The 19,778-nt window shown below is 48.2% G+C and overlaps 2 protein-coding genes across 4 annotated transcripts in view; one reads left to right on the forward strand and one right to left on the reverse strand.

Moving 5' to 3' along the window:
- Nucleotides 1-1,524: 1,524 nt before the first annotated feature.
- On the reverse strand, nucleotides 1,525-7,796 carry rpa3 (replication protein A3). Its single transcript, XM_078228001.1, has 4 exons — nucleotides 7,337-7,796; nucleotides 6,908-6,982; nucleotides 3,814-3,922; nucleotides 1,525-2,038 (listed from the first exon to the last, which is right to left on the reverse strand). The coding sequence occupies exons 1-4, from the start codon at nucleotides 7,436-7,438 to the stop codon at nucleotides 1,956-1,958; spliced, it is 369 nt and encodes a 122-aa protein (XP_078084127.1). The 5' UTR covers nucleotides 7,439-7,796; the 3' UTR covers nucleotides 1,525-1,955.
- Nucleotides 7,797-16,602: 8,806 nt separating this feature from the next.
- umad1 (UBAP1-MVB12-associated (UMA) domain containing 1) overlaps nucleotides 16,603-19,778 on the forward strand; it is a 102,734-nt gene continuing 99,558 nt past the window's right edge. The window contains exon 1 of one of the 3 annotated variants that reach the window (XM_078238068.1): nucleotides 16,603-16,827. The gene's annotated coding sequence lies outside the window, so the exon portion shown is untranslated. The remainder of the gene's footprint in view (nucleotides 16,828-19,778) is intronic. The other 2 variants (XM_078238076.1, XM_078238085.1) reach the window with 2 other exon arrangements.

Below are 19,778 nucleotides of genomic sequence, written 5' to 3' on the forward strand. Positions count from 1 at the left end.
TCATGTATTTATCAAGATGCCCCTTAAAATTCACTATCATATCTACTTCTACCTCCCCCAGCAGCGAGTTCCAGGTACCCACCACCCTCTGTTTAAAAAAAAACTTGCCTCGTACATCTTTAAACCTTGTCACTCGCACCTTGAACCTATGCCCCCTCGTAATTGACTCTTCCACTCTGGTAAAAAGTTTCTGACTATCCACTCTGTCCATGCCCCTCAATCTTGTAGACTTCTATCAGGTCGCCCCCTCAGCCTCCGTCGTTCCAGTGAGAACAAACCAAGTTTCTCCAATCTCTCCATAGCTAGTGTCCTCCATACCAGGCAACATCCTGGTAAATCTTTTCTGCATCCTCTCCAAAGCCTCCACATCCTTCTGGGAGCGTGGTGACCAGAATTAAACACAATATTCCAAGTGCAGCCTAACTAAGGTTCTATAAAGCTGCAACACAACTTGCCAAATTTAAAATTCAATGCCTCGGCCAATGAAGGCAAGCATGCTGTATGCCTTCTTGACTACCTTCAGTGACCTGTGTACCTGTACACCTAGATCCCTCTATCAATACTCGTAAGGGTTCTGCCATTTACTGTATATTTCCTATCTGTATTTGACCTTCCAAAATGCATTACCTCACATTTGTCAGGATTAAACTCCATCTGCCATCTCTCTGCCCAAATCTCCAACCGATCTATATCCTGCCGTATCCTCTGATGGTTCTCATCACCATCCACCAATCTCTGTTGTCCGCAAACTTACTAATCAAACCAGTAACATTTTCCTCAAAAAAAAGAATATAATATAAAATATATATTTTACAAACCGCAAAGGTCCCAGCACTGATCCCTGAGCCCTCCGTCTTCTATGACTGAGCCAGTTCTGTATCCACCTTGCCAGCTCACCTCTGATCCCATACGACTTCACCTTCTGCACCAGTCTGCCACGTGGGACCTTGTCAAAGGTGTTACTGAAGTCCATGTAGACAACATCCACTGCCCTACCCTCAATCATCATCATCGCTTCCTTGAAAAAGTCAATCTAGTGAGACATGACCTCCCCTTCACAAAACCATGTTGCCTCTCGCTAATACATCCACTTATTTCCAAGTGGGAGTAAATCCTGTCTCGAAGAATCCTCTCCAATAATTTCCCTACTGCTGACGTCAGGCTCACTGGCCTGTAATTACCTGGATTATTCTTGCTACCCTTCTTAAACAAAGGAACAACACTGGCTATTCTCCAATCCTCTGTATCCTCACTGGCTACAGGGGAGGTCCCAAGGATTTCTCTCAGGGCCCCAGCAATTTCCTCCCTTGCTTCCAATATTCTGGGGAATATCCATCCCATCAGGCCCTGGGGACTTGTCTACCTTAATGTTTCTCAAGAATCCCAGTACCTCTCTTTCTTAAAAAAAACACTAAAGATGCTATCTGAAAACACAGGAAATTAGCATTTTCACAATATAACTTCATAGTCCCCATCCCAGAATGTTTTACAGGAGAGACGTTGAACTAATAAATAAAGCAACAATTCACAAACAAAAAAAAAAGATTTTACTGAAGGTCAAACAAGAGCCATTTATACAAGTACATCCATGGGCTGCATTCTAGTCAAATATTTTAACCTGTCATTTGGAATAAATTTAACTTGGAAAAAGTACACCATTCATAAGCCATCTTATTTACTTTGACTTGCAGGTGAAGTGCTACAATGTCAGCCTCAGAACAAATAACAGCTGTCTGGATGTTAATTTTTTTCATTTAACTCAGACTTTTGAAAATGGGTTTTGCAACATTTTAGAAAATATATAAAACTTCTACATTACACTTTCATTTTTAACTTGCAAGTTATCAGATCCTACAGACAGAGGTTACTGTAGTGCCAAATGTAATCCAGTAAGATTACCCAATAGAACTCCAGTATAAGTTAAGATTTTGGCTCCTCAGTTGGTGTGGAAGAAATCACCCGCTGCTTGTAACAGTAAATGGATAGTACTGTGAAAATTCATGGATGACGTTCAGGGCTTCATTGTAAAGGCTGAGATCTGAAATAAAGGAGGAAATAAATTAGTCTAGCAAACTATCCAAATTGTGCTTTGCAACCTATTAATTGCTTTTGGAAAAACAGTTAGATATATCAAGGTGAACGGGTCCACAAACGAGGGAATGATTGACCAGATATTTTTCTTGGCATTGGTTGAAAAAGCAATATGATGGAACTCTGTTTTTTGACTGGAACTATAGCATATTACAAAGTCCTATATAGAGGTATGCAGCCACTTGTCCATGTTGCCTCTTTTTTTAAACCACCAAGCTAGTCCCAATTGCCCGCATCTGGCTCATATCCCTCTATACCCATCTTACTCATGTAACTATCACTGCTTTTTAAAAGACAAAATTGTACCCGCTTCTACTACTGCCTCTGGCAGCTTGTTCCAGACACTCATCAACCTGTCTGAAAAAATTGCCCTTCTGGATCCTCTTGTATCTCTCCCCTCACCTTAACTCCATGCCCTCTAGTTTTAGACTCCCCTACCTTTGGAAAAGATGTTGACTATCTGCCTTATCTATGCCCCTCATTATTTTATAGACATCTAAAAAGATCACCCCTCAGCCTCCTACCCTCCAGGGTCACAAAAGTCCCAGTCTATCCAGCCTCTCCTTATAACTCAAGCCATCAAGTCCTGGGAGCATCCTAGTAAATTTTTTCTGCATTCTTTCTAGTTTAATAATATCCTTTCTATAGTAGGGTGACCAGAAGTGTACATAGTATTACATATGTGGCCTTACTAATGTCTTGTACAATTTCAACAAGACACCCTGTATTCAATGTTTAGACCAATGAAACCAAGCATGCTGAATGCCTCCTTTCACCACCTGTGACTCCACTTTCAAGGAGCTATGAACCTGTATTCCTAGATCTTTGTTCTATAATTATATTGTACCTTAAGGTTCCACACGTCATTTTTAAAAACCAGAATGTAAAATATTTAAAATTTTTAAAAGGACAATGAAAACTTAAGCTAGTAAATCCCTTTATTGACAAGTTTTTGTATGCTTGTTAACTAGCAACAAGAAAGCTGGTCCAGAGCTTGGTTCATCAGGTGATATGCTGCTACCCAGCTGTCAAGTGGATTCAGCAGGCCAACGTCAGGGGTGGCTCTAACATATGTAGGACAAAGGATCATTATCAGAATTTCATGTACAGAGGTTACAGGGGCCAACAGCTTCCTTTGAGGTTGAGAAAAGAAAGAATAACTACCCAAACCTCTCCAGTCACGTCCAGCATTATCTGTGATTGCGAACAGACCCCTTACCTAGCAGTTGTTTCAAATAGGTCTTGTACATGTTTAGGGAACATATTTATTTTTCTTAAAACTTCATAAATTTCTGTCTCTCATATACAGGTGTGCATTTCTTATATAAACAAAGGAACAGGACAGGGAACAATGGAACTAAGCAAAATAGCAATCCGAGAGAATAGTAGAATGAAAACTGAAGGACTTGTTTTTTCTTCATTAAATGTTAGGGGGTAAAATGGAGATTAGTTTCAATGAAAAAAATCTGAGGAGAAGAAGTGTTCCAACAAAGGGAAGCTTTAACGCTGATTGTTATGACCATGTCAATCGGACACTATTAATTCTCCCCAAATGAATTAAATTCTCTGGCCATTCACAACCCTCACTGCTGCCAATGAGGACGGAGAATTTGGCACTTAGCCCAATATGATGTGACAAAGACAGCTACAAAAATAAAGTTTCATATATAAGTTAAATGTAGGTTTTGAAAAGGTTTTACAATAAATTCATATTACACATACCAAAACTGTTCTTATCCTCACGGAAAGAGACGTAGTATGCAGCCTGGATAGTGGCTTTTGGTGTAACTTTTCCAACTACTTCAATGACTCCGCTCAACTCTTCATCAAGCTACATAATAGCATAAAAATAGGTAAAATAGACTTTGTAGTTAATCATATACATTATGGAGAATCGTAGAAATTTACAGTAGAGGCCATTTGGATGATCGTATCTATGTCAGCCATAAAAGTGTGATCTATTTTCCAGATGTTCATCCAGCTTTTTGGCTACAGCACTTCAATTGCATATCCAAGTATTCTTTAAAGGTAATGAGGGTATCTGTCTCTACCATCCATCCATGCACCAAGTTTTAGACCCACACAATCTGATGAGAAAATGGTGGTACACACTGCTGTCAGTACATCAGCGTTGGTGGAAGTGAATGTTTAAGATGGATAGAATGCCAATTAAGTGGCTACTTTGCCCTTGATGGTGTCAAGCTGAGTGTTGTTGGAGTTGCACTCACTCGTTCAGCCAAGTGCAGAATATTCCATTACACTCCTGACTGCACTGTGTAAACGGTGTCAGGAAGCCAATTACTTGCTGCAGAATTCTAAGCTTTTGATCTACTCTCATAGCCACAGTATTTATAAGGCTGGTCTGTTAAGTTTTTGGTCAATGGTAACATCCAGGGTGTTGATAGTGAGGGATTTAGTGATAGTAATAGCATTGAATGTCTAGGGGGCAGGGTTAGATCTCTTTGGAGATGACTTTTGTCTGACATCAATATTACTTGCTACTTATCATCCAAGGATGAATTAAATCCAGGTCTTGCTGCCTGTAAGCACAGATTGTTTTAATATCTGAGGAGCTGTGAATGGAATTGACCATTATGAAAACTTCAGGAAGCATCCCGACTTCCGATTTAATGATGGAGGATAGGTCATTGACAAAGCAGCTGAAGGTGGTTGGGCCTAGGCCACTATCCTGAGGAACTTGTGCAGTACTGTACGGGGTCAAAGAAGACTGTCCTGCAACAACTCATCTTCCTTGTGTTATATGTGTTACTTAACTTGTGGAGCGTTTTTCCCCTAATTCCTATTGGCTTCAGTTTTACTGGAGTTCCTTAATGCTACATAGTGTCAAGGTCAGTCACTGTTCCCTCAATCTCTTGAATTCATATTTTGAGGTGTTTGGACAATAGTGAGGTCTAGAATCTAATTGCAGCATTGGTAAATGCTGAGTAAGTGCCACTTGAGAACTCTATTGATCATACCTTCCATCACTTTGCTGATTATTGAAAGTAGACTGATGTCCTGCTTTTTGTAGACTGGACATACCTGGGCAATTTTCCACATTGTCGGATAGGTGGCAGTGTTGCAGCTGTACTGGAACAGCTTGGTTAAGCGCACAGTTCATTTTGAAGCATAATACCACAACTGAGATGTTATGTGGCCTACAGCCTTTGCTGTATCCAGTATTCCCAAGCACTTCTTGATGTTACGTGCAATGAACTAAACTGGCATCTATGATGCTTGGAGGAAGGCAAGATGGATCATCCACTTGGCACTTCTAGCTGAAGATAGTTACAAATGCTTCAGATTGAGACATTTTGTGGCGCCTCCTTGTTTTATTTAATTGTCCACCACTATTCAGGACCTGATATTGCAAGACTGGAGATCTTAAATTTGATCCATTGGGTATACAGTCACTTAGCTCTATGTATAATAAATCTCTGCCTCCCCACCAACACCAGTTATTGAAATTTTTGTGCAGAGAAATGGTTCCATCCTATCCATTCTCATCTGGCCTCTCAATTTTTAACACATCAACTAAATTAGCATCCAATGTTCCAAAGAAAACAAGCCTGGCCTATACAATTTTCCTTGAAGCTTAAAGTTTCTGGACCTGGCAACATTCTTGCACATCACCTTTGTTCCCTCCCTAATCAATTATATTGTTCCTGAACTGTGACCACACCTAATTAATGTTCTCTGAGTTCTAACGTAACCTCCTTACTTTTATATCCCATCCCTAGATCTGTGCTATTACAGATAGGATTCAAAATACCAAATGGTCAAGATTTTTGACTGCACACTCAGACTTGCTGTGTACAGATACAGAAAATAATCGGTACCGAGAAACAATGACGTTCGTATTACAGAGATTTACATGTTAAACATTTGTCACTGTTGTAAAGGTCCTTCAAGATGAACAATAGCTTGGAAAACTCCAATGAAAAGGGTGCTGAGGGAAATGATTGTCAGTCAACTTTTATGCCACTAATGGAATCCACAGTAGATGCTAACTGTTGTTGTGTGGCAGTTTCTTGACAGCAGAGAACACATACCAGAGCATAACCATTGACATAACTACAATAAATTTAAATGTGTAAATAATCGACAGTTGATGAATGAAAGTATATATTGGCCCATATTTTGTGGTAATGGTGAGGCTATCATTACTCTGTTATTATGGAATAAATCACCAGCAACTTCTGGCACCTGCACATGTCTAGCAAATTACAGTAATCAGGAAATTGCAGTCAGGTTTGCCCTGCTCCTCCAGAAGCTATGCTATCCTCTTTGATAGATTCTGCATTAAAACACAAGATGTCCAGTGAATTTTTAAACAGCGTGGTAAGTTTTAATTACTGCCAAATGAACGTCTCTGGCACAGAAAATTTACTTTAAAATTTTCATTACAGTTGGGAGATTTTTTTACATTTTATTTCTGCCTCTTTTCTCAATCCCATGTTACTTTCCATTTCCTTATTCTGCTTTCTGTACATAATTTTATGTAGAAATAAACAGTCTAGCTTGCACTTTTTGGTTTAGACTCATTCAGTCTCCGAGTTTCTTCAATCTGGTTGGGTGAAGAGCCTCACTGTTGCCAATGATGAGCACCAATTGTTTGCGGCTGACTGCAAAATCCAGGTGATGATATTGGGTGACTGGTTTGAGACAGTGTTAAGAATTGAGTGCATAACTTGTCTGTGAAAATTTGCTGTAAACAGAGTGATCTACATTTCAATTGCACACTTGCAGCATTGTTGTGTTTCTTTTTACATATACACCGAATTTTAAAATTGCATTTTTTTAAAAAATCACTTACCGGGTCAGTCATTTCCACTGTGACATTTTTCCCATCACCATCTGAGAGGACAAAGGAGGTACCAGAGGGGTGAACCTGAATCACAGACACAACAACAAAAAGAATCAGGACATGATGAATGGCTAATGGATTTCGAATAAAAACTGGTTAAAGGGGATATGGGGAACATGGGGGTGGGGGGTGGTGGATTTGAGAGCAGGGAGAGATCAGCCATGCCATTGAGTGGCAGAGCAGGCTCGAAGGGCTGAATTGTCTGCTTCTGATTCCTATGTTCCTAATATACAGACAACCCGAGCTTCCCGTATCCCTAAACAGCTGCAGGTATGGAAAAGCATTTGCCCCATGTTTAGTTCAGCAGTGTTATCGGGGGAAGGGGAAGGGGGGGGGGGGGGAGACGGCCGCCGGGTCTCTGAGCTGCTCTCCCGCTACCTTCTGAACTCGGCCCACGAAGCAAACGGCCTTCCCCGTGAAGCGCGAGACCAGGCTCGTGTTAATCCGCGTGCGCGGGACCTCCAGGATGTCCGCCATCATCTCCGTCTCCAGGCAGCCGCGAAGCTGGCGGGAAACACTGTTACCCTCCCCGGAACGCCACCCCGGTGCCTGTGCAGCGCCGAACACAGTCCCCCGCGATTTGTACACCACCAATATTGTTCCGGGCTGTGATCAATTGAAAATTCGTTCCGCAGCTGCCTGGTTTTGGCGGTGACCTAAATCTACTAGCGTCCCTTGCCTCATTAATGGGATCTTGTATCTGCTCCAATGTTGTGATATTGGAGAGGGTTCAATATCTGACTTTCTGCATCATTGTCACTGGGAAATGTTAATTCGCTTTTGTGTCTCTGGAATTATAGGAAAGAATTAGCCAACGCTTCTCCTCCCCGTCTTCTGCAAGAAAATATAACAGAAAAAGTTCAAAATGAGGCTCAGCTACGGTGCCCTCAATAGCAGAGCAGCCTGCCTACTGTGTCCAGAGTCCTTATTGATAGTGATTTATTGGGGAACATGATAGGAAACCACTGGTATCTGTCCAAATCCAGCAAGGAGCTGAAGCATTTCCTTGGTGAGGGGAGGACATTGGTGTAGGAGGGATAAAACATTAATATTTCTGTTGGAAGGTCAGGAATTTTACGATGCGACAGTATTTTAAAATATAATAAATACCCCGTTCCAAAGTGTAACTTAATTTATTCAAGGACAGCCCAATATTGTCAGAAATGATATGAAATTGTACAAAGCTTTGTCTGAATTTCCTATGATTAAAATGAAAATTCTTAATTTGTCTCATACAAATATGAGCACAATTAGGATTGAATTGCTCTACCTATTGCTAGCAGTGAAACACAAGGAGCAAATTAAATCAGAACTGCTACTTATCTATATGATATAAATATTACAGCATGTCTCATAGCAACAATTTGCGATTATCTTTTAATATATAATTTTAACCTTTAATACATTAAAAAATCTCACAGCACTTCTCATGACCAGAATAAAAATCTATAAATGAAAGTAATAAAAGGCTAAATGCCAATATTTGGTACAACAGTTCAGAGGGGTGAACAAAAGTTGAATGAAAAAATAGAGTTTGGATAGGTTTTAAAGATGGAAAGATGTGGGAAAATGGAGGATTTCAGGACTGGCAGTTCCAATGAGTATCATTAAGAAAATTGTGCCGTCAGTGGTGGGTAAAAGGGAAGGAAGGAAATGCAAGTTCAGACAGATTAATAAAATGTGCAGATATGGATGGAGGAGGTTGCAAGATTAAGATGGGATAAGGCTAGAGAAGGATAAAGCATCTGGCAAAGATGTACAGAGGAAGATGGGGATTACAGGTGGCCTAAACCACTTGAGAAACCTGATTGTTCACAGGTTGTTGAAACACTATAAGAGGACACAGAGTTAGGAAAAGCACAAATGAACAAAGAACAAAGAACAGTACAGCACAGGAAACAGGCCCTTCGGCCCTCCAAGCCTGTGCCGCTCATTGGTCCAACTAGACCATTCGTTTGTATCCCTCCATTCCCAGACTGCTCATGTGACTATCCCAGGTAAGTCTTAAACGATGCTAGTGTGTCTGCCTCCACCATCCTACTTGGCAGCGCATTCCAGGCCCCCACCACTCTCTGTGTAAAAAACGTCCCTCTGATGTCTGAGTTATACCTCGCCCCTCTCACCTTGAGCCCGTGACCCCTCGTGATCATCACCTCCGACCTGGGAAAAAGATTCCCACTGTTCACCCAATCTATACCCTTCATAATTTTGTACACCTCTATTAGGTCTCCCCTCATTCTCCGTCTTTCCAGGGAGAACAAGCCCAGTTTACCCAATCTCTCCTCATATCTAAGACCCTCCATACCGGGCAACATCCTGGTAAACCTTCTCTGCACTCTCTCTAAAGCCTCCACATCCTTCGGGCAGTGCGACGACCAGAACTGGACGCAGTACTCCAAATGTGGCCTAACCAGCGTTCTATACAGCTGCAACATCAGACTCCAGCTTTTATACTCTATACCCCATCCTATAAAGGCAAGCATACCATATGCCTTCTTCACCACCTTCTCCACTTGTGCTGCCACCTTCAAGGATTTGTGGACTTGCACACCTAGGTCCCTCTGTGTTTCTATACTCTTGATGGCTCTGCCATTTATTGTATAACTCCCCCCTACATTAGTTCTTCCAAAATGCATCACTTTGCATTTATCTGGATTAAATTCCATCTGCCATTTCTCCGCCCAATTTTCCAGCCTATCTATATGCTGCTGTATTGTCCGACAATGTTCATCGCTATCCACAAGTCCAGCCATCTTCGTGTCATCTGCAAACTTGCTGATAACACCAGTTGCACCTTCTTCCAAATCATTTAAATATATCACAAATAGCAGAGGTCCCAGTACAGAGCCCTGCGGAACACCACTGGTCACAGACATCCAGCCGGAAAAAGATCCTTCGACTGCTACCCTCTGTCGCCTGTGGCCAAGCCAGTTTTCTACCCATCTAGCCACCTCTCCTTGTATCCCATGAGCCTTAACCTTCTTAACCAACCTGCGATGAGGGACTTTGTCAAATGCCTTACTGAAATCCATATAGACGACATCCATGGCCCTTCCTTCGTCAACCATTTTTGTCACTTCCTCAAAAAACTCTACCAAATTTGTAAGGCACGACCTCCCTCTTACAAAACCATGCTGTCTGTCACTAATGAGATTGTTCCGTTCTAAATGCGCATACATCCTGTCTCTAAGAATCCTCTCCAACAACTTCCCTACCACGGACGTCAAGCTCACTGGCCTATAATTACCTGGGTTATCCCTGCTACCCTTCTTAAATAACGGTACCACATTCGCTATCCTCCAATCCTCAGGGACCTCACCTGTGTCCAGGAAATGGAAGGATTTAAATACAAAAGTGATAATTTTATATGTCAGCCAGTTAGTAGTAATCTTGCCTCAGAGTCAAAAATTCTGGATTCAAATCACACTTGAATCTTGAGCACAAAAATCAAGGCTGACATTCCATACAGTACTGCAGAAGTGCCAAACTGTTTGAGGCATTGCCTCAACTGAAGTCTTGTCTACCATCTCAAGTCAATGTTAAAGAAACTTTGGCTTTGTTTTAAAGAAGAGCAGTGGAGTTCCCTGGTATCTTGGCCAATAGTTATCCCACAATTAACATCGGAAATAATAGGCTATCTGGTTATTGTTACATTGCTCTTCATGGGAGTTTGCTTTGTGTGTTCCCTTCATTAAAAGAGTGGCTAAACTTTAAAAGTGTGCAGTTGGATGTGAAGTGCTTTGAGACTTCCAGTGAAAGGCACTATACGCACACATGAATCTCTTGTTTCCTCTTTGATATTTATGGTATTGGCTGAGAGTCATTATTAAAAATGCAACCAAAATTTATATAATGAAACCAGATAATGCTGGAAAATCTCAGCAGGTCTGACAGAATCAATGGAGAGAGAACAGAGCCAACGTTTCGAGTCTGGATGACCCTTCGTCAGCTCTGAGTCATCAGGCCTGCTGAGAATTTCCAACATTTTCTGGTTTTGTTTCAGATTCCAGCATCCACAGTATTTTGCCTTTATCTTCGTAAATTTATATGGTACCTTAAATGTATGGAAATGTGCCCAAGTGCTTTACAGAAAATAGAATACTTCTGAAGTTGTGGTAAATCACTGTTATCTGTGGTGGTTAACCACTGTTAGTTAGTATTTATTATTACCTGTACTACCTGTATATGTGGCACATCCCTGTCGGTTCCGCCCAAGACTCCTCCCCCTGGTCCGGATATAAAGGCGGTGGCTCCTCCCCCTAGCCTTCAGTACAGACCAGATCTCCGACAGGGATGGCTCCAAGTTCTTGCTAATAAAAGCCTATTTGTCTTGTTCACAACTAGTCTTGACTCGATTGATAGTGCATCAATTTTATTAGCAAGTTTTTTTTTAGAATGGAGCAGTTACTAAAACCCGACAGGCTGAATCTGGACCCACAAGCTGCTGGAGCATCAAACACGTTTGATCACTGGCTGAAATGCTTCGAAGATTACATTGAAGCCTCCACTGCTGTCCGTACAGCTGCTGACAAACTACGGGTGCTCCGCGGCCGGGTAAGCGACGTACTATACGCTACGATCCGAGACGCGGAAAATTACACGGCCGCTATCGAACTTTTAAAGGGCCTGTATAATAAACTGCCTAATGAAGTCTACGCGAGACACCTCCTCGCTACGCACAGACGGCAGCCAGGTGAATCAGTTGACCAGTTCCTGCGTGTGTTGCGACTGCTTGCCCGGAACTGCAACTGTAAGTCGGTGACTGCCACCCAATATGCTGATGACTTAATCAGGGATGCCTTTGTCACGGGCATCGGAACTACTTATATACGGCAACGGCTGCTGGAACAGGGTGCGCCGGACTTAAAGAAAATGGTGGAACTGGCTGAATCCTTAGAGGTGACTTCACAATACCTCAAAGCCTACTCACCTGACCACGTGGGCGCATCGTGGACACCGCAGCCGTTGCTACCGGGAGGACCACAGACCTACGCCGCCCCATGCCTCACCGGTGACCTGACCACTGCAGCAACCTCTGGAGGCCCAAAATGCTATTTGTGCGGCCTGGGTAAGCACCCCCGACAACGCTGACCGGAGAGGGAGTCGTTCTGCTCCCCGTGTGGGAAGAAGGGGCACTACGCCAAAGTCTGCCGTAAGTCTACCTCCAAATCCACGAGCGCCGCGTGTGACCCGCGGGGGCCGCCATCTTGGACGACTCAGGCCACATGCGACCCGCGGAGGCCGCCATCTTGGATGATGTCATCGGCCGCCGGCGACCTGCGAGGGCCGCCACCTTGGACGACAACGGCCGTGAGTGACCAGCAGGGGCCGCCATCTCCTACCTCATCAGCCCCCTACGGCTATCTGCAGGATTCAACGGTGGCGTCGGTTACCCTGGACCAGACGAAGCCTCATCTTCTCGCCAAGTCCATGATGGACATTGAGGTAAACGGGCATAGGGAACATTGTTTGTTTGACAGCGGGAGTACGGAGAGCTTCATTCACCCTGATACGGTGTGCCGATACGCCTTTTCCGTGCGGCCCGTCAAGCAAACGATCTCCATGGCATCGCAATCCCGCTCTGTAAATGTCCTCGGCTGCTGCGTGGTGACCCTGACGGTGCGGGGCATAGTATACGATAACTTCAGGCTCCTCGTGCTTCCACACCTCTGTGCTTCTGTACTCCTGGGTCTAGATTTCATGACCCATCTGAAGAGTGTCACTATACAGTATAATGGGCCTTTTCCCCCGCTCTCCGTCTGCAATCAGCAGCACCTAAATTGCCCACCGCGCACCACCTGCAGTCTCTCGACCCTTAAGATCGCCCCTCCCTCCTTGTTTGCGAATCTCATTCCCAACTGCAAGCCCATCGCCACCAAGAACAGGCGGTACAGTGCTGGAGACAGGGTCTTTATCAGGTAAGAAGCCCAGCGGCTCCTCAGGGAAGGGATCATCGAAGCCAGTACCAGCCCCTGGCGAGCACAAGTGGTAGTCGTTAAGTCCGGGGAGAAACACAGAATGGTCATTGACTACAGTCAGACCATTAATCGAAATACGCAGCTGGATGCGTACCCCCTTCCCCGCATATCTGACATGGTCAATCAGAATGCACAATATCGGGTGTTCTCCACCATTGACTTGAAGTCGGCATATCACCAGCTCCCTATCCGCCCGGAGGACTGCCAATATACGGTGTTCGAGGCGGATGGTCGCCTTTACCACTTCCTTAGGGTTCCTTTTGGCGTCACCAATGGGGTCTCAGTCTTCCAGCGCGAAATGGACCGAATGGTAGACCAGAAGGGGCTGCGGGCCACCTTCCCGTACCTGGATAACGTCACCATCTGCGGCCATGACCAGCAGGACCACGATGCCAACCTCCACAGATTCCTGCACACGGCTAGTCTCCTTAACCTGACTTACAATAAGGAGAAGTGTGTATTCAGTACACACCGCCTCGCCATCCTCGGGTACGTAGTGGAGAATGGGGTCATCGGCCCCGATCCCGACCATATGCGTCCCCTCCTGGAACTTCCCCTCCCCACCAGCCTCAAAGCACTGAGAAGATGCCTGGGTTTCTTCTCGTACTATGCACAGTGGGTCCCCAACTATGCGGATAAAGCCCGTCCGCTTATAAAATCCACCCTTTTTCCCTTGACGGCGGAGGCCCGTCTGGCCTTCGACCGCATCAAAGCTGACATCGCGAAGGCCACGATGCACACTATAGACGAATCCATCCCGTTCCAGGTGGAGAGCGATGCGTCTGATTTCACCCTAGCCACCACCCTTAACCAGGCGGGCAGACCCGTGGCCTTCTTTTCACGAACCCTACAAGGCCCCGAAACTCGACACTCCTCTGTCGAAAAGGAAGCCCAAGCCATAGTGGAAGCTGTACGGCACTGGCCCCACTATTTAGCTGGTAAACGGTTCACCCTACTCATGGACCAAGGATCCGTTGCCCTCATGTTCAAAAATACGCAGCTGGGCAAGATCAAGAACGACAAGATATTACGGTGGAGGATCGAACTTCCACCTACAATTACGATATCTTGTATCGGCCCGGGAAGCTCAATGAGCCACCTGACGCCCTGTCCCGTGGAACATGCGCCAGTGCGCAGGTGGACCGGTTACAGGCTCTCCACAACGACATCTGCCACCCGGGGTCACCAGGTTTTTTCACTTCATTAGAGCCCCGAACCCTGCCCTACTCAGTTGAGGATGTCAGGTCTATAACTCGGAATTGCCAGGTTTGCGCGGAACGCAAGATGCATTTCTACCAACCAGACAGGGCACACCTTATAAAAGCCATCCGCCCCTTTGAACGCCTAAGCATCGACTTCAAAGGCTCCCTCCCCTCATCTGATCGCAACATATACTTCCTCAATGTCATTGACGAGTACTCACGTTTCCCCTTTGCGATTCCCTGCCCAGATATGTCCTCGGCCACAGTCATTAGGGCCCTGCGCAGCCTCTTCACTCTGTTTGGTTTCCCCAGCTATATCCATAGCGACCAGGGATCCTCCTTCATGGGTGATGAACTGCGACGGTACCTGCTCTCCAAAAGCATAGCCTCAAGTAGGACTATTAGCTACAACCCCCGGGGTAACGGGCAGGTGGAGAGAGAGAACGCCACTGTTTGGAAGACTGTTTTACTAGCACTACGGTCTAAAGGCCTTCCAGTCACCCACTGGCAAGAGGTCCTACCGGAGGCACTACACTCCATTAGGTCCCTCCTGTGCACGGCAACCAATGCCACCCCCCACGAACGGATGTTCGTCTTTCCCAGGAAGTCTTCCTCAGGGACTTCACTACTGTCGTGGCTGGCATACCCGGGCCCTGTCCTGCTTCGGAAGCATGCCAGGACCCGTAAGTCTGACCCCTGGTCGAAAGGGTACAACTCCTCCACGCCAACCCCCAGTACGCCTATGTGCTGTACTCCGACGGGCGGGAGGACACGGTATCTATCCGTGACCTAGCGCCCGCAGGTGACTCAGGGACCTCTATAGTCCCCAATCCCTCACCCCCAACCCCCGACTTTGTCCTTACCACATCAGAACCACTATTCACTCCTCTTGCCCCCGTATACAGCTCGCCTGAGCCCCAGGAGTCGTCACCACACACCCGACGGGTGGACGAGACTACGGATGACAGCAACGTTCCGGCGCTTGAAACGACACCGCGACCTGAAACCACATCGGAACCGGCACTACGGCAATCACAGCGGCAGAGCAAGCCCCCGGATAGACTAAATCTGTAAATATTGTTCACTCTGCCTCACCCCTGACGGACTCTTTTTTTAAACAGGGGGTAAATGTGGTAAACCACTGTTATCTGTGATGGTTAACCACTGTTAGTTAGTATTTATTATTACCTGTGCTACCTGTATATGTGGCACATCCCTGTCGGTTCCGCCCAAGACTCCTCCCCCTGGTCCGGGTATAAAGGCGGTGGCTCCTCCCCCTAGCCTTCAGTACAGACCAGATCTCCGACAGGGATGGCTCCAAGTTCTTGCTAATAAAAGCCTATTTGTCTTGCTCACAACTAGTCTTGACTCGATTGATAGTACATCAGGAGTGCAGTCACTATTGCACTGTCAAAAATAGAGCATGATGTGGAGAAAAACATGTGGAGAAAAATGATGTGGAGAAAAATAGAGCAGCCAGTTTGCATACAGCAAGTTCCCATAAACAGCAATAAGATAAATGATAAGATCATCTTTTTTGTGATGTTGAGTGTGGAATAAATATTGGAGAGAACACTGGAAGAACTGCCCCACTCTTCTTTAAATGGTGCTTGTGAAACTTTTACATCCAGAAGATGGCAAACAGGGGTATAATTTTCATTTTTCATCTAAGACAAAACTTCTGACAGGACAGCACTCCCTCAGCACTGCATGGAACTATCAGTTTAGGTATGAATTCAAGTACCAGAAGTGGGACGTTATCTTCTGACATAGAGTTGAAGGTGAGTGGTATTTGCTGCAAACAAGGTATAGGCAGCAGAATTTCAAATGAACTGGTTTATGGAAGGTAGATGTTGGGCAACCAGGAAATTGGAATAATCGTATTTAGAGCTGACACAACCATGGATGCAGGTAGCAAGTGGCACCATGGAGGTGGAAGGCGTTCTTAAATTAAATGGGATAATGGGTCAAATAGATCCTTCACAATTTTGATGTCAGGATGATCTGGGAGGAGCAATACACAAAAGGAGAAAAATAAAAGGTGACAGGAGTGCGCTTGAGTGAAAAGATAGAATTAATGACAAGTTTGGAATGGCAGTTAAAATTGTGCACCGTGAATGGACAGAAGGGAAATTCAGGCTGTAGTGGGATGGGTAAGTTTAAGGGAATACATGTGATAGCATCTCATCTCTGTCCTCTGTTTACCATTGTTGATACTAGTCTGTTGTAATAGCTGGTAACAAATCACAGAGGCAACAGGTAGACTGGGTCGGTAATGATGGCAGGTAGAATTTGAGGTTAATACTTTCTGGGTGGAGTCATAACTGCTTTCAATGCATTGCAGATACATTTTATCTCGAGGTGCCCACATAGGCCTGGATCACCTGGCCAGGTGCAGCTGTCAATGGCCTGGCCCAGATCTGAGCAACGTTCCATCAGGGGCAACGTGATGGCGTCACCCGCTATGGCGAGATGACGCAATGGGACGTGCGCAGGCCCGGAAGTTGAGGTAAACAAGCTCGAGCGGCTCTGCCTCGGAGAAATTATTTTAAAGATTAAAAACCTGGTTTGGAAGATTCTGTCGTTTCATTGGCGACCCGAGGCCGTGCGCAGCCGCACGGTGCTCCTTTCCTGTCGGCTTCCTCCCGATTTGATGTGAAGTTAGTCTGGTGGCGGAGATTCATCTGCTGTAAGTACTGTCACTACCTCCCCTCTTCCCCTCACATCCCCCCACCCCCCCATCCCCTTCCCCCCACACCACCCTCCTCCCACACCCCCTCCCCCCCACACCCCCATCCCCCCCACACCCCCATTCCCCCCCACCCGGGGTCTGTTGCCCCCACCCTCACCCGGGCTCTGTTGCCCCCACCCTCACCCGGGCTCTGTTGCCCCCACCCGGGCTCTGTTGCCCCCACCCTCACCCGGGCTCTGTAGCACCCACCCTCACCCGGGCTCTGTAACCCCCACCCTCACCCGGGGTCTGTAGCCCCCACCCTCACCCGGGCTCTGTTGCCCCCACCCTCACCCGGGCTCTGTTGCCCCCACCCTCACCCGGGCTCTGTTGCCTCCACCCTCACCCGGGCTCTGTTGCCTCCACCCTCACCCGGGCTCTGTTGCCCCCACCCTCACCCGGGCTCTGTTGCCCCCACCCTCACCCGGGCTCTGTTGCCCCCACCCTCACCCGGGCTCTGTTGCCCCCACCCTCACCCGGGCTCTGTTGCCCCCACCCTCACCCGGGCTCTGTTGCCCCCACCCTCACCCGGGCTCTGTTGCCCCCACCCTCACCCGGGCTCTGTTGCCCCCACCCTCACCCGGGCTCTGTTGCCCCCACCCTCACCCGGGCTCTGTTGCCCCCACCCTCACCCGGGCTCTGTTGCCCCCACCCTCACCCGGGCTCTGTTGCCCCCACCCTCACCCGGGCTCTGTTGCCCCCACCCTCACCCGGGCTCTGTTGCCCCCACCCTCACCCGGGCTCTGTTGCCCCCACCCTCACCCGGGCTCTGTTGCCCCCACCCTCACCCGGGCTCTGTTGCCCCCACCCTCACCCGGGCTCTGTTGCCCCCACCCTCACCCGGGCTCTGTTGCCCCCACCCTCACCCGGGCTCTGTTGCCCCCACCCTCACCCGGGCTCTGTTGCCCCCACCCTCACCCGGGCTCTGTTGCCCCCACCCTCACCCGGGCTCTGTAGCCCCCACCCTCACCCGGGCTCTGTAGCCCCCACCCTCACCCGGGCTCTGTAGCCCCCACCCTCACCCGGGCTCTGTTGCCCCCACCCTCACCCGGGCTCTGTTGCCCCCACCCTCACCCGGGCTCTGTTGCCCCCACCCTCACCCGGGCTCTGTTGCCCCCACCCTCACCCGGGCTCTGTTGCCCCCACCCTCACCCGGGCTCTGTTGCCCCCACCCTCACCCGGGCTCTGTTGCCCCCACCCTCACCCGGGCTCTGTTGCCCCCACCCTCACCCGGGCTCTGTTGCCCCCACCCTCACCCGGGCTCTGTTGCCCCCACCCTCACCCGGGCTCTGTTGCCCCCACCCTCACCCGGGCTCTGTTGCCCCCACCCTCACCCGGGCTCTGTTGCCCCCACCCTCACCCGGGCTCTGTTGCCCCCACCCTCACCCGGGCTCTGTTGCCCCCACCCTCACCCGGGCTCTGTTGCCCCCACCCTCACCCGGGCTCTGTTGCCCCCACCCTCACCCGGGCTCTGTTGCCCCCACCCTCACCCGGGCTCTGTTGCCCCCACCCTCACCCGGGCTCTGTTGCCCCCACCCTCACCCGGGCTCTGTTGCCCCCACCCTCACCCGGGCTCTGTTGCCCCCACCCTCACCCGGGCTCTGTTGCCCCCACCCTCACCCGGGCTCTGTTGCCCCCACCCTCACCCGGGCTCTGTTGCCCCCACCCTCACCCGGGCTCTGTTGCCCCCACCCTCACCCGGGCTCTGTTGCCCCCACCCTCACCCGGGCTCTGTTGCCCCCACCCTCACCCGGGCTCTGTTGCCCCCACCCTCACCCGGGCTCTGTTGCCCCCACCCTCACCCGGGCTCTGTTGCCCCCACCCTCACCCGGGCTCTGTTGCCCCCACCCTCACCCGGGCTCTGTTGCCCCCACCCTCACCCGGGCTCTGTTGCCCCCACCCTCACCCGGGCTCTGTTGCCCCCACCCTCACCCGGGCTCTGTTGCCCCCACCCTCACCCGGGCTCTGTTGCCCCCACCCTCACCCGGGCTCTGTTGCCCCCACCCTCACCCGGGCTCTGTTGCCCCCACCCTCACCCGGGCTCTGTTGCCCCCACCCTCACCCGGGCTCTGTTGCCCCCACCCTCACCCGGGCTCTGTTGCCCCCACCCTCACCCGGGCTCTGTTGCCCCCACCCTCACCCGGGCTCTGTTGCCCCCACCCTCACCCGGGCTCTGTTGCCCCCACCCTCACCCGGGCTCTGTTGCCCCCACCCTCACCCGGGCTCTGTTGCCCCCACCCTCACCCGGGCTCTGTTGCCCCCACCCTCACCCGGGCTCTGTTGCCCCCACCCTCACCCCCCCACCCTCACTCGGGGTCTGTTGACCCTCCCCCCTCACCCTCACTCGGGGTCTGTTGCCCCCCCCCTCCCCACCCCCACATGCTCATCCCCCCCATTTCCCTACCAGTAATCGCAAAACAAAATACTGTGGAAATCTGAAATTGCAAAAAAACCATAAAATGCTGCAAATGGACAGTGTTTGTGGAAAGAAAGAGATTTAAAGTTTTAGGTCAATGACCTTTCATCAGTAAACTCTTCTGCTGATGGCTGTGGGCCAAATGGTCTGCTTCTCTGCCACATTGATTCTATACCAGAAGAATATGAACTGTTCAGACAAGATAATAGTACGTGATGACAGTGACATCTTTGAGGTAAAAGAAGTCGAACTTGTCCATTTATGAAGTTCCATGGTTGGCTACTGTGGTTGGACACTTTTAACAGGAAATAGCCCTTGTTCTTTTTTTTAAAACAGCTATTTGAAGAAAAGTTACTGAACAAAGTGCTAGGAGTTACAGTAAAATATCCCAGCTATTAAACCAAATGAATGCTACAGCTGCAAATGCAAAATACTGTAGGTGTTGGAGAGCTGAAATTACGATGGAAAATGCTGGAAATACCCAGCAGCTTAG

Source organism: Mustelus asterias, chromosome 2 (assembly GCF_964213995.1).
Source record: "Mustelus asterias chromosome 2, sMusAst1.hap1.1, whole genome shotgun sequence".
NCBI lineage: Eukaryota > Metazoa > Chordata > Chondrichthyes > Carcharhiniformes > Triakidae > Mustelus > Mustelus asterias.

What these genes read in the sequence shown, in the direction of transcription:
- rpa3 (XM_078228001.1), bottom strand. Translation starts at nt 7,438, where the DNA reads ATGATGGCGGACATCCTGGAGGTCCCGCGCACGCGGATTAACACGAGC. An exon ending in TCGTGGGCCGAGTTCAGAAG is followed by an intron (nt 6,983 to 7,336) that starts GTAGCGGGAGAG and finishes TCTGTGATTCAG; the next exon opens with GTTCACCCCTCTGGTACCTC. An exon ending in TGAGGATAAGAACAGTTTTG is followed by an intron (nt 2,039 to 3,813) that starts GTATGTGTAATA and finishes CCTTTATTTCAG; the next exon opens with ATCTCAGCCTTTACAATGAA.